The 13,650-nt window shown below is 41.4% G+C and overlaps 1 protein-coding gene across 2 annotated transcripts in view; it reads left to right on the top strand.

Annotated features, from left to right (window-relative positions):
* epas1b (endothelial PAS domain protein 1b) overlaps positions 1-13,650 on the top strand; it is a 127,845-nt gene that overhangs the window by 86,024 nt on the left and 28,171 nt on the right. For both annotated transcript variants that reach the window (XM_079559899.1, XM_079559900.1), the window contains exons 5-7: positions 2,977-3,095; positions 5,800-6,002; positions 11,772-11,878. In XM_079559899.1, coding sequence (XP_079416025.1) covers positions 2,977-3,095; positions 5,800-6,002; positions 11,772-11,878 — 429 coding nt within the window. The remainder of the gene's footprint in view (positions 1-2,976; positions 3,096-5,799; positions 6,003-11,771; positions 11,879-13,650) is intronic.

The following is a 13,650-nucleotide window of genomic DNA, read 5'->3' as shown; positions in this document are numbered from 1 at the left end:
CACGGAGAAATGGATTCAAGCTGGTGAGTCTGCCCATTCTCTGAGTTGTTACCTCCAGACTGTATGTTTTTTGAGCACCCCGAGGACAACAGGCAGAGGTGGAGGGATAGCTTCACTCTTCAAGTCTCACTTTAAATGTCGCCAGTTACCATTTGACTCATACCCGAGTTTTGAATCTTTGGTGTTTGAATTGAGCCTTGATATACCTGATGTTGTTTTTGCAATGGTTTATCAGCCTCCTAAAATCAATACGGATTTCATTCAAGACTTCACGGACTTTGTCACAAGGCTAACCCTGGATTATGACAAGTTTTTGATAATTGGAGACTTTAATATTCACGTTTGCTGCGAGTCTAAGCCTCTAGCCAGAGAGTTTTTAAACCTTATCAACTTTTAATTTGACTCAGTCAGTCTCAAGACCTACTCACGAGAAAGGCCACACACTGGACCTTGTGCTTTCCTTTGGACTCGATGTTGATATTGGTGACATTTGTGATACACACTTCTCTGATCATTACGCGGCCCTGTTTGGTGCGACATTGCCCCCGTGCCAAGCTAAACCCTGCAGCTTTGCGCGTTTAAAGCGCACAGTAAATGCCCAGACTGCGTCTTTGTTCTCAGCTGCTCTTAGTGATTCTGAGCTCTTAACGCAAAATTATTGCCTTGATATTGGCCCGGACCAGTTGCTTTCACACTTTAACGTCTCTTTACAAATTCTGAAACAGTGCCTGAGAGACTATCAAAAAGCCATAAAATGTGCAAAAAGTAACTATTTTTCCAATCTTTTTCGAAATAACAGACATAAACCTCAGTTCCTTTTTAACACTCTTAATTCTCTTTTAAATCCATGTGAGCCCAATAGTGTTGTACCTTCTGTTGAACTTTGTGAAGATTTTTAAAATTATTTTAATAATAAAGTGTCAGCTGTCAGGCCATCCCCATCTATCAGTGCTTGTGATCCTGCTGTTGTGCCTATGTGCTGTTCTGTTCTTGAGAATTTTGAGCAAGTGTCCACTTTGTGCGTGACTAAAATTGTGAAGCAACTGAGACCTTCCTCCTGTCCTATGGACACTATCCCACCTCATCTTTTAAAGGAGGTTATTGAAGTAATTGGACCTTGTATTGTGAAAATAATAAATTCTTCATTGATGGCCGGTTCGCTCCCTGCTGTATTCAAACATGCAGTAGTTCAGCCGCTACTCAAAGAACATAATCTTGACCCCAATGCTTTGTCTAATTTTAGGCCTATTTCAAAACTCACCTATTTGTCAAAGGTCTTGGAGAAAGTTGTTTAGATTCAACTTCAGTCATATCTTGATTTCAATGGGATTGGAGAGAAAATTCAGTCTGGTTTTAAACCACAACACAGTACTGAAACTGCCCTTTTAAAGGTTTTTAATGATTTGCTTTTAGCAGTGGACAGTGGTAAATCTGCAGTTCTTGTTCTTCTTGACCTTACCGCTGCATTTGATACTGTTGACCACAAAATACTTTTATCTCGTCTGGAGTTGTGCCTAGGCATCAAGGGTACTGCCCTCCAGTGGTTTTGCTCATACCTTTCTGGCAGAATGTTCTCTGTGCACTTGGGAGAGTTCTCGTCCACTGTGTCCCCCCTTAGCTGTGGGGTCCCTCAGGGATCCATTTAAAAAAAAAAAAGCATAACGTTTCCTATCACTGCTTTGCAGATGATATTCAAATAAATTTGCCAATTACAGTTGACACCAGTAAAACCTCCTTAACAACCTTGACAAACTGCCTGAGTGACGTCCAGTCTTGGCTAAATTCAAATTTCCTGTCTTTGAACAAAACCAAAACAGAGAGAGCTGTATTCGGAAGTTGCAACCCCCTAGATACCTATAGTGCTATTGGGCCTCTTGTTTTCTTTATCCGCCCCACGGTTAAAAATCTTGGCGTGACTTTTGCTACTTGTTTCAAATTTGAAAAACACATTGGATCAGTTGTAAAAGAAAGCTACTTCCAACTAAGACGTCTTGCGAAAATTAAGGCCTACTTGCCACAAAAAGATTTAGAGAAAGCGATCCACACCTTCATCACGGGATCATCATGGGAGCACATTACTCCCATTCTGTCCTCTTTACATTGGCTACCAGTTCCCTTTCAAATCAAGTTTAAAATTCTGCTGATTGTTTTTAAATGCCTAAATTCGCTGGCACCTAAGTATCTGTCAGAACTGCTGCAGCTCTACTGTCCTTCCAGAGCTCTGAGGTCTGCAGACCAGCTCCTTTTATCTGTTCCTAAATCCAAGCGTGTGTCCAGAGGTGACCGAGCCTTCTCAGTGGCGGCCCCTAAACTTTGGAACAGCCTTCCTCTACATGTGCGCTCGGCTCAGTCTGTAGAGGATTTTAAAAACAAATTAAAAACTCATCTTTTTGCTTTGGCCTTTGGTTCTATGTAGACCAGACACAGTTTGTGCCTTTATATATTACCTGTGTTTAAGTTTTATTGTGTTTATTGCACATATTGTTACTGTTCTTGTACAGCACTTTGGTCGACTATGGTTGTTTTTAAATGTGCTTTATAAATAAAATTGACATTGACATTGACATCCAATCTCGGTCATAATCCGCCTCAAAAGCTTTGTTTCCAATAAAGTCCAAGTTTAATGTTGTCCATGAACAAACATGAGCCTCACATCAAACGTGCCCACGGACTAACCTTTGCATAAACTCAAAAAATCAAACTCATTAGTTCATCGCATAGCGCTTTTACTTTCAATCACAGTGGTCTTTAGGATGCTCCAGGATCAATTGTTTGGAAGGTTTTCAAAGCTGACGGACCCTCTCACCAGAAAACCAACAAAACAATTGATCCTGGAGCATTGTGAAGGCCGCCTTAAATCTTTTTATGTGATAATTATACCACAGACCTTGCACATGGGTTTGAAAGTTTGTCATTTATGTTGTCACTTCTTTTCATTTGATCTTTCTTTCATAACAAGCATGTGTTTCATTTCAGGCAGCGGATTTGCCAAAAAGAGCAAGGAGCTGACCACAGAGAGAGACTTCTTCATGAGAATGAAGTGCACAGTGACCAACAGGGGGCGCACTGTCAACCTCAAGTCAGCCAGCTGGAAGGTAATGGGCCACACGGTGACGCTGAGTCATTGTCCGGACAATACCAGGTGCAGAGAGAGTGCATTATGTCCATGCTTGGGTCAAAATATGGTTTGTTTGCTGCAAATACACACAGACGTGTCAAGGCCAAGTCAGTAGTTGTATTGTAAACACTGCAGGCACTGAGGAGGACAACCCAGACATGCACAACAGCAGCAACGTTAGTGACAGCAACGTTAGGTGATGTAAATTCGAGGTGCAGCTGTAGCACACATGTTGGGTAATTTTTTTTTAACTTGAAGATCTACATCTCTATGTAGGCTCTCAGTCGGACAGGAGTTTTTCATCTTCAATGAAGAGTCTTCTGCACTCTGGAGTTGAAGTGTCGTACATCTTTCCTAAAGTTCCAGTTCAGCTTGCAGCCCAACAATCTGATTTATTCTATTTGTTGCAAAGAAGAGGAATGCAAAGAGCATTATACTGGAGAAACCAAACTAGTGTTAGTCAAAGAAGCATTTTTTGTGAAGGACAATCCCTCCATGAAGAGGAATGGTGGACTCAGATTTCACTTGTCTCCACTGTGCAGTAATCTCTTGCAGCCTAAACATCAAAGACTCTGTCTTGTTAATGAGGCTGAAACTCATCCCAGGACAGACCAATAGGCAGGTTATTAGCAGTGACCAGCTGAGATTAAATGCAGTAAATTAAAATAAATGCCATGAACTTCCTTTCGGACACGCCCCCTCTACACGCTGTCTGTGGCATCATCACAACACTACTGCATTCTCTGGTCTCCTCCACACGCATTGAAACTACAATTGATTTTCAGAGCATTTTAATTTTACTGTTGGAAAGGAGCTACACTTTATCACTTTGTGAGCAATGGCCACACAGGATATGATTTGATCCAGCGTCTGACCTGCAGGAAAGTGACTTTAGAGACGAACCTGTGAGAGTTCAGAGGCTCTGTGTCCACTGAAGGAGCTCTTGCCTGAAAATAACTGCAGTTTGGAGGCTCTCCCTCTTTGCCATACCCTGTGGACCTTTAACTATACCCCCATGGACTACACCTGGATCTCCCCAGGGACATTTTCTGTGCAGGTGGACAATGGTTGTTCGAGGTTACCCCCGTTAGCTTGTTATAATCGACTACAGCTCATTGTTGATGAAAAGTCTGTAATAAACCACAAATGTGTAAAGCCAGGCTCAGTGTGTGATCATCCTAAAGGCTGCTTCGTGTAGTCAGTGTTGGGAAAGTTCATTTTCTACATGAACTAGTTCAAAGTTCAGTTCACAAATTTCAAAATGAACTAGTTCGTTCATAGTTCATAATTGTTTATAGTTAATAGTTTGTTCATAGTTCCAAAAAAGAACTAGTTCATATTTCTTTTTTTTTTCTTTTGCTGCGAGCTACAGTATTATTCAGGCATGAAAATGGATCAGGGGTGAAAAAGGTGAGAAGTATATTTCTCAGGGAAATATTTTTAAATTCCATATCTTAAAGCAACAATCTCATGTATTTTGAGATGCATTTTTGCCAACCTTGGGAGAGGTGGAGAAAGTTGACTTCAGCCATTTATTTTATTATTATAATATTTTTTTAAGTTGGTAAATTCTTAGTGGAAAATGATGCTACAAATATTCAATTGCATTTGTGTTAATTTGGTAAATTAATCATGTGAATAAGATTGTTTTAGGAGTTAATTTGTAGTTTAAAAACTCCACATTGTGGCTTTATGCAAATGAGTGCGCGTTGGGGAGCAGAGAGGAGTTTGGAGCTACAGACGTTACACAAGGGAAACTAGCTTCGTAACCTCACACTGTGGCTGCTTGTGGGCACCGTGCGGACCCGCTGGTTACCGGTGTGCCAGGGCATGTGGCAAGGCATGTGCCAGGGCATGTGTCAGGGCATGTGCCAGGGCATGTGCCAGGGCATGTGCTAGGGCCATAAACAGCAGAGTTCACCGCCACAGAACTGGACACAGTCGGGCCGTTGGCGGGGGGGCGGAGCTAGCTAGCATAACATAGCAGTGACAACAGGAAAGACACTGATTCTTTACCTTTGCCATGGAAGCTGCATGTTGTTTACTCTGCCAAACTCCAGCTGCACCAGTGGAGGAAATCAAAGATTGTTTGTGGAAAGTGAGTGCTCACTCCGTATTAGACATTTTCGGTACAGTTTCGGTAAATTATTAGTGGCAGAGTGAGCGCTCACACCATGTAAAGATCTTTGAGTGTGAAGTTGCTTCCGCTTTGTCGGACAGCGCAGTGTGTTTAGAAAAGTTAAGCTGAAAGAAAGGGCGGATCTGTCTCTGCAGCTTAGGAGGTAATAATGTTCTTTCTGATGACCGTTGTCATGTGGCTGATGGCACTGCATTTGAAGTAGAGATGTACCAATCCAGCTTTTTTGCTTCCGATACGGATACTGGACACTTTCTTTCTCTTTTTATCGCTGCTAAAGTGGAAATCCTGCTCAAAACTAGCTCATAAAGTTACAGGTGATGCTGCTACAGCCTGTGATGCTTTCTGTTGCACTGTTTTATGACATTCTAGATGACTTGTTTTATACAGGTTATTTTAATTTAATTAAAATGGTATAACACTTATGCAGAAAAGCAGGTATTGTTAAAGTAGTGGTATCGGGAAAAAAAAAGCGGTCCCCATCCCTAATGATGACTGTATGAAAGCTTAGTGGTGGAAATGTGACGCTGCCTCTGTTGTCCAGGTGCTGCACTGTACAGGCCAGCTGAAGATGTACAACAGCGCCCCCACACGTGTTCTGGGTGGATACAAAGAGCCGCCGCTGACCTGCGCCGTCTTCATGTGCGAGCCCATCCCACACCCCTCCCACATAGACACGCCCCTGGACAGCACCACCTTCATGAGCCGCCACAGCATGGATATGAAGTTCACCTACTGCGACGACAGGTACTGCACTTTTTCATACAATACAAGGCGCCACCGGCTCCGCCCTCTGAGCATGAGGGGTGTAAATTGCCAGACAACAACAATGAAATGCTTTGATGTTCAGAAGGTCTGAGGGGCATCAAATAACGACTAGTTTTTCTAAAGCAATAGCCAAACCAAAGATGTAAAGAAAAGGTGGTAGAGTTGCACTATGTAAGGCGAGCAAAAAGGGCTCTCGACCCGAGAGCTGCACTTTAGTAGGAACCACAGGCCAGTATAAAAAAGTAGCTCTTGCACCAGCGGAATCAGGAGCAATGTGAAGGCATGTTTTATTTTAACACGTGCTGTAGTACTGGACGCTCAGAACATTCGTCTGAAGAGCCAGGTGGATCAACTTAAAGGTGCATTCTGATGACCGTTGTCATGTGGCTGATGGCACTGCATTTGAAGTAGAGATGCACCGATCCAGCTTTTTTGCTTCCGATACCGATACTGGACACTTTCTTGAAAATAGTTGCTGTGAGTGGAAAAGTTGGTCCTCTTTTCTCCATTTTCAAATCAATAGTCTATTGTTTTCTTGAAAACAAGATGCTATCAATAATCAATTATCAATTATAGTCTATCTATTAATAAACTGTATTAAAAAAAAAAAGAGCAACTTTGTGGGGTGGGCCCATAAAACGCTCCATACGTGAAAACGCCCTTGGTGTTGATGAAACACTGACACTGACTTTTGTCTCAGTATTTGGAGTGATCTGCACAGCCCTGCAGGACTAATGTGGCAGTGAGTGAGTGATGTATGTCCTCACGTGAGGCTGCAACGCTGTTCTTTCACATGATTTCAAACAATCCATAGACCATATTGTTTTGCTCATAGTTAGAGATCGACCGATTTTTTTCCAAGGCCGATGTCTCTTCTCTAACCCCTGCTTCTTAACAGTAAAATGTGTTAAACATTGACAACAGGGCGCTTCATTAGAGGCAGAGAGCTGATTTATTTAGAACGCTCACGTTTTGTAGATTCGGGGTGAGGGTGGCGCAGATTAGAGCAGGTCGTCTTGTGATCGGAGGGTCGGTGGTTTGAATCCTGCATGTACACACTGTTGTTGTGTCCTCGGGCAAGACACTTCACCCACCTTGTCTCCAATGTCTGCGTACACTGGTGTATGAATTGGTGACTGGTTCCATGATATAAAACACTTTGACTGCTTAAAGCATGTACAAAGGCACTATATAATGTGAACATTTAGATACTTTAAAGGGAGCTTATTTGAAAGAAAAAAGTCAGCAGATTCCTAAACAAAAAGCGTTAAGTGTCTTATGGGTACAAAATTCTCTCTCCAATGCAAAAATGGAAGGTCATGATATCTCAGGGACTTTCGGTCCATTATATCATTATATTGTGAAATACACATAAATCGATCTCTACTAATGTTTACATAAAATGCAATGGCTAAATGTCTACAGCTAACTCCCATAAAACAAGGACAGGGAACAGTTAGTGCAGGATGTTAGCCGGAACTAGCATGATGTTGCTGTGCTTATAATTCTTACGGTGTCCTTTACACATGGTATTGTTATTCCCTAGTCCAGTCAGAACACTGGTGTTGGTCTCACATTTTTAGTGGTCAGGCTCAAATGCCCCCTCTGCTTTACACGCTTACAATTTGTAACTGGGCTTTTGACATTGCACACCCTTAGTCATATACAGTATCTTCTGGGCGCTGCTTTTCTCAAGGGTGAGGTTGATAGATGAAGTAAACCAATCAAACGCATGTATACTTTGTTATGGATAGAAATACAGGCTATAATGCAGTGGTCAGTTGGACGTGCTGATTGTGCTCCCGTGATCACAGTTTGACTTGGCAGAGCTTGGTTGAATGTGGAAGTCAGCCATTTGTTAAAGCGATGTACTCCAACCCAAAGTCTGGAGTTTCCCCTGTCACAGAGTAGAGAGTGTTCCGTAGGATTCTCCAAATGGAAATGCCACATAATGGGTCAAAGAAATACTGTGATGAAATGTATTGATCCAAACAAAGAGAAGCACAACTTACACATTAGGTTGGAGGTTTGTTGGAAATAATCTCCTGTAGTTGTCACAACTGTGTGACGTTCTTGGGGCCCTCTGGAAGGCATCAGTGGGCCCTCTTTTTGCAAACAATCTTAAAGTCTTTTAGTAAATATTTCATGTCTTTCTATTACCCCCTGGACAGGTGCCACAGTGAAGCCCCTTAGTGACACATGTAAAGCTAAGCAAATGTAGTTTAGTCTCACACATTCAGGTTACACAACACACACGCAAATGGCTAATCTTATCATCCGCTCAGCCCGGACAAAGGTTTCCTGTCCGCCGCCAAGCTACGAACAAGGACCTTTTTCTTCAGAGGACTTTAGTGGAGATTTAGTAGCTGCATAAATCTTGCTTGTAATTACACAAATGAGTGTACGGCGGGTCCACTCCTGCGCTCAGCTGGGCTCAGACTCATTAGGAACATTCGGTTCTCTGCTTTGTGTAGGGAGCAAAGTGTGCCATCACAACAGGGAAAAGTTCTAATAGGAAAACCACAGATTGTTATTACACATTGTTACAGAGCACATTACATTGTACTAAATGTAGATAGGTACAATGTGTCAAGGGTACTGTAAAATAAAGTGTCACCCAAATTCTTTGTTGAATCAGTCTGCGATTTAGCTAAACCTTTCCATCCATCCATCCATCCATTTTCTTCCACTTATCCGTTTCCTGGTCGTGGGGGCAGTTGTTGGAGCTGCCCAAATCACATTGCACCAGCCCCTTATGGCTCCTCTTGCAGGTGGTGGGCCCTCAGAAGGACGGCCTCATGATTGTAATTGGGCCTGTTGGTCTCTCATAAGAGGCTTCTGAACAGCTCTTTGTCTAACCCGTTACCTTGGACCTGTTTGCCATGGGAGACCCTACCAGGGACACAAAGCCCCCGACAGAGCTCCTAGGATCATTCGGGCGCTCAAACCCCTCCACCACATTAAGGTGGCGGTTCCAGGAGGGGTAGCTAAACCTTTCAAGAGACAATTGCCTTTCGAGAGCACAGATTAGCTTAGCAGTGCAGATCCTTTTAAAATCAAAGAAGTCTAGCATGAGAAAATAAGGGAAACTATTGTTAATATGAAAAATTCTATATCAGAGATATAGAATTAAGAAAAAAGAGCTCGAAAATTGCTGTCAGTCAGACGATAAAGACCAAGCCAGCAACTACAGGCCTATTGCCATTCTCCCTGTAGTTTCCAAAGTGCTTGAAAAAAAATGTGGCTGGACAATTAATGGAACATCTTGAAAATAACGAACGGTTGGATCCCCAGCCTTTTGGCTTCAGGCAACAATACAGCACAGAAACTGCTTCTGGTTGTTTTTTGTATTATTGCGGTATTTTTTTTTAATGTATGTTGAATATGTTCAGAAAGCATTGATAGTCCTATACCGTTGTTGCTGATTGTTTCAAGGGTATTACATGTACTAATTATATCGCTAGAAACGTGTTATATTTTTGGACAAATAATGAAACCCTCAATATCAGGAAAATATTGTCCTCAGTTTGTGTTCTTCCAGTGTGCTTTGCAGATTTGGGTAAATGTCTTCAGACAGTAATCATTGCTACATTCATAATAATGTGGCGAGAGTGAATCTATTGCAATCTGCCCCTGGGAGCCCATAATGCATTGTGCCATTTCAATATGAAGGTATCCGCGACACGACATCATCCATTTCAGCTAAAATGCTAATGTTAACTTACTTACATTGGCTACAGAGTGTGTGGGTGATGGTCACGCAGATGAGGCATTGCTGCCTTTAGACACTTTTTTCCTGCACATTCTGCAAACAGGATAACTATCTTCCATCAACTGTCTCGGCCCCCTTAAAATATTCAAAATATGCCCAGACTTCAGACTTGGTCCTCTCTGAAGGCCTACAGATCGTGAGTGCTGTCGTCTCCTCCTTCGGACAAAATTCCAAAACGTTTTGTTATGGTTTTGTTTTCCAAAAAGGTTTGTTGTGGTTTTGTTTTCCAAAAGGTTTTGTTGAAACTACGCAGTGCGACTGCCAGCTTCAGCAGATGGTGGCTGGTCAGACTCACCATGCCTCACCCATTTTTTTGGAGGATTGAAAAAGCACTTGTTATAGTCAACGTTCTTATCGGGGTTTATCGCTACCCCCACCCAGGTTCCTCCTCAAGCCCCCATCCACCCGTCACATACCCCCCACCGGCCACACAAACCTTTGCTTCATGCACTCTCATCTGAGAGCAATCAAAAGTGACGCAGATTTGCAGCATGCTGATGAGAAAGGGTTAGTCTCTGGCACGTTTGCGTTGATTTTCAACGGGATAACTGCACTGGGTCCATTTGAGTGTGCTCCAGAAAAATGTTCAAACTGTCAAACATGGTACTGCCGTTCTTTGACTCACTCCTCGGGCTAGCAAGAATACAAACCACATTCAGTTTGGAAAGCATTCAGTGTAAAGTTTTGTGTGTGCATATTGGTATAAAATGATTCAAATCAAGACAGTTGAAGAATCCTATGCATACTTGAACTTGTGTGTAGAAGTCTATGCTGGATACTCAGACAGAACATTATTACAACTTGCTTATTATCGAGTTATTGTGCGGCATGTGATTTACAAACTATTCAGCTTCATTCCATTTTGTGACCAAAAAAGGAGTCTGGGTTCAGTCATTCAGCACTCCGCTTATGTTGCTGATGATGACAGATGAGGAACGAGTTCAGAGCTATTAGAGCCAAGATTTCTCTTTTCTGTTCTGCCCCAGCTTGAAACATTCAGACTATAGTTCTTCTATCCTGGAGTGGATCACCTGATCTTTTGCATATAATATTTATACAACTAAATTGGGATTTTTAACTCCACTCTTCTCCTTTCCTCCTCTGTAATTGTTTGTACTGTTAGGATCATCTTCATTTTAAATCCAGGGTGTGAAGCTAATCACAAATAAAAGAAGATTTCAGTCCAGGAGTGTGAGATCATAGTTGATTCCATGTGTCCGTGAGAGAGAAAAGTTCAAAGCGGTGCGCGTTGGCCCGCAGTGAAGGTGGAGAGACAGTCTTATCAGTTTTATCCTTCATTAAACATCACCAGTTTTGTTGCAGTACTGGATTTTGGATTTTATTTTCTTCACACCACCTCCTACCATGACAGAGAGATTAACACACGACTAGTCGACTCGTCTAAAATGATCTCGGCTTTTGCCACAGTAGTCAACTAGTCTGTTAATGCCCTATTACTTGCTATTACTGTTCTTGATGCACATTCTCCTGTGCACTGCTGTAAGAAGTGCAGTCTTATCTTTATCTCATCTTCAATTCTTATGCCCATACCCCCAAACTCACCGATATTAACTCTTTATCGTTGTTCTTTTTTTGTAGTAGGCTATTGCTATGTGCATGAAGCTGCAGAAGTCATGAATCAAAATGTCTGCACTATATTTCTAAAAGGCAAACTGTGTAGGTGAAAAAAGAAAGAAAAGAAGATCACCAGAAGAGCCGGCTCTTTTAACGAGCTGATCCGGCTCACCAAAAAGCCGAAAATCCCATCACTCCCCCAACCACGCCGATGCTGTGTGTGTTTTGTACTTATTTTGACGTTTCATTCGATACACACTGAGGGTTAGAGAGAAATATGTTTCATGTGGTGAATTAAACCTAACCTTTTTAATGGACATTAACCACATGTTCCTGCACAGTCCTTCAGATTGCACTTTACTGTAATGGTTGAACTTGAGTGTGTGTGCTTGTGTTGCCAGGGTAACGGAGCTGATGGGCTACACACCAGAGGATCTGATTGGTCGATCAGTTTACGACTTTTACCACGCCCTGGACTCCGACAGGGTCACCAGGAGTCATCACAACAGTACGTACACTACACTCTTCAATTCTTCAATTCTTCAATTCTCCCCCTTAGCCCTCCGCTTAGCCCTTTCCCTTCGGTTTGCGCATTCATGAGAGACGAAGGGGTGTCCCAATTCTATTTTGCGGTGAGGGGTGAGGGAGAGGCCACAAAGCCCTTCAAGCGAGGGTTTTTCAGATTCACGAACATCATCACTAAGCAAGCACTCTAACAACTTGCCACTGTGCTCTGAGCCCGGGTCCAAGGCTGTCTGTCCCCGGTCTGAGCGCACCTCGGAAGTAGTAATAATGGGACTGCTTTTTTTGTTATGCTAATTATTTCTTTGTTATGCTAATTATGTGTAAACAAGGGTTATCATAATGAAATTATTTCACACCTCCCCAACCCACGTGGTGTCCAGACGCGATGGCGCCACTGCAGGTGCATGGGCAAACCGGTTCACACCTCTGCAGACCCCTCTCACCTCTCACCTGCCCTCCCCTGCTGCAAAAAGCATGTGTCCCAATGGATGTAACGACAATTGGTTGACGGTGTTGTGTGTGACAAACTGTTTTTAAAAGTGTACTTTTTAAGTAACATTAAACAGCTATGCTTTAAGAGCTAAGCTGCAATGTTTTATTTTTATTAGTCTTAACTTAGTTATACTATCTAGTTTTGGCTATTCCAAAGTCATTTTGATTGTTAGTTTGTATTTACTTCTGTAATGTTTCTATAGTGGAATTATACAATACTAATAATAATAGTGATAATAATATATTTTGTTGTTTTCATTATTTTATATTAGAGAAATGTGTGCGGGCGTAAATACGGGGATTCTGTAAACAAAACTACATGAAAATAATAACGTTTTTGTTTACCGTTTTCCATAGGAAAACAAACACTGAATTAAAGTTACAGATACAGCAGTATATTGTGTATGACTTGTGGGTCTTTGAGCTAAATTAGTAGTAGTAGTAGTAGTAGTTTATTCGGTCAGTTCATTCCTTTAAACGTAAAAACATTTCCAATTCTTTGTGTACAACATGACCGAAAGGGTTTAGAATGGAAGTAACGACAATTTGGCTGACAGTGTTGTGTGTGACAAACTGTTTTTAAATGTTTAGTTTTTAAAGTAACATTAAACAGCTATGCTTTAAGAGCTAAGCTGCAATGTTTCATTTTTATTAGTCTTAACTTAATTATACTATCGGTTTTGGCTATTCCAAAGTCATTTTGATTGTTAGTTTGTAAGCTTTACTTCTGTAATGTTTCTATAGTGGAATAATACTACTACTAATAATAATAGTGATAATAATAATAATAGATTTTGTTGTTTTCATTATTTTATTTTAGAGAAATGTGTGCGGGCGTAAATACGGGATTCTGTAAACAAAACAACATAAAAATAAAACGGTTTTGTTTACCGTTTTCCATAGGAAAACAAACACTGAATTAACGTTACAGATAGAGCAGTGTTTTTGTGTCTGACTTGGGTGTCTTTGAGCTAATGCAGTAGTAGTAGTTCATTCCTTTAAATGTAAAAACATTTCCAATTCTTTGTGTACAACACGACCGAAAGGGTTTAGGCTGAAGTGAAAACTTATTACGCCCAGTTTACAGACTTCCACCAGAGAAAAAACAAAACACAAACATTAATAATGAACAATATCAAGTGTAAAACAGAAGAGAAATGAGCATGTATCTGGAGTTAGTAACATACATTTCAATATTCCAACAAATATGTATACATACATTTGTTTTATGTTAATTTAGTTGAAACTAAATCATGTCATTAT

This window comes from Gobius niger (assembly GCF_951799975.1).
Source record: "Gobius niger genome assembly, chromosome: 7".
NCBI lineage: Eukaryota > Metazoa > Chordata > Actinopteri > Gobiiformes > Gobiidae > Gobius > Gobius niger.
This window is presented reverse-complemented; position numbering and strand designations above follow the sequence as displayed.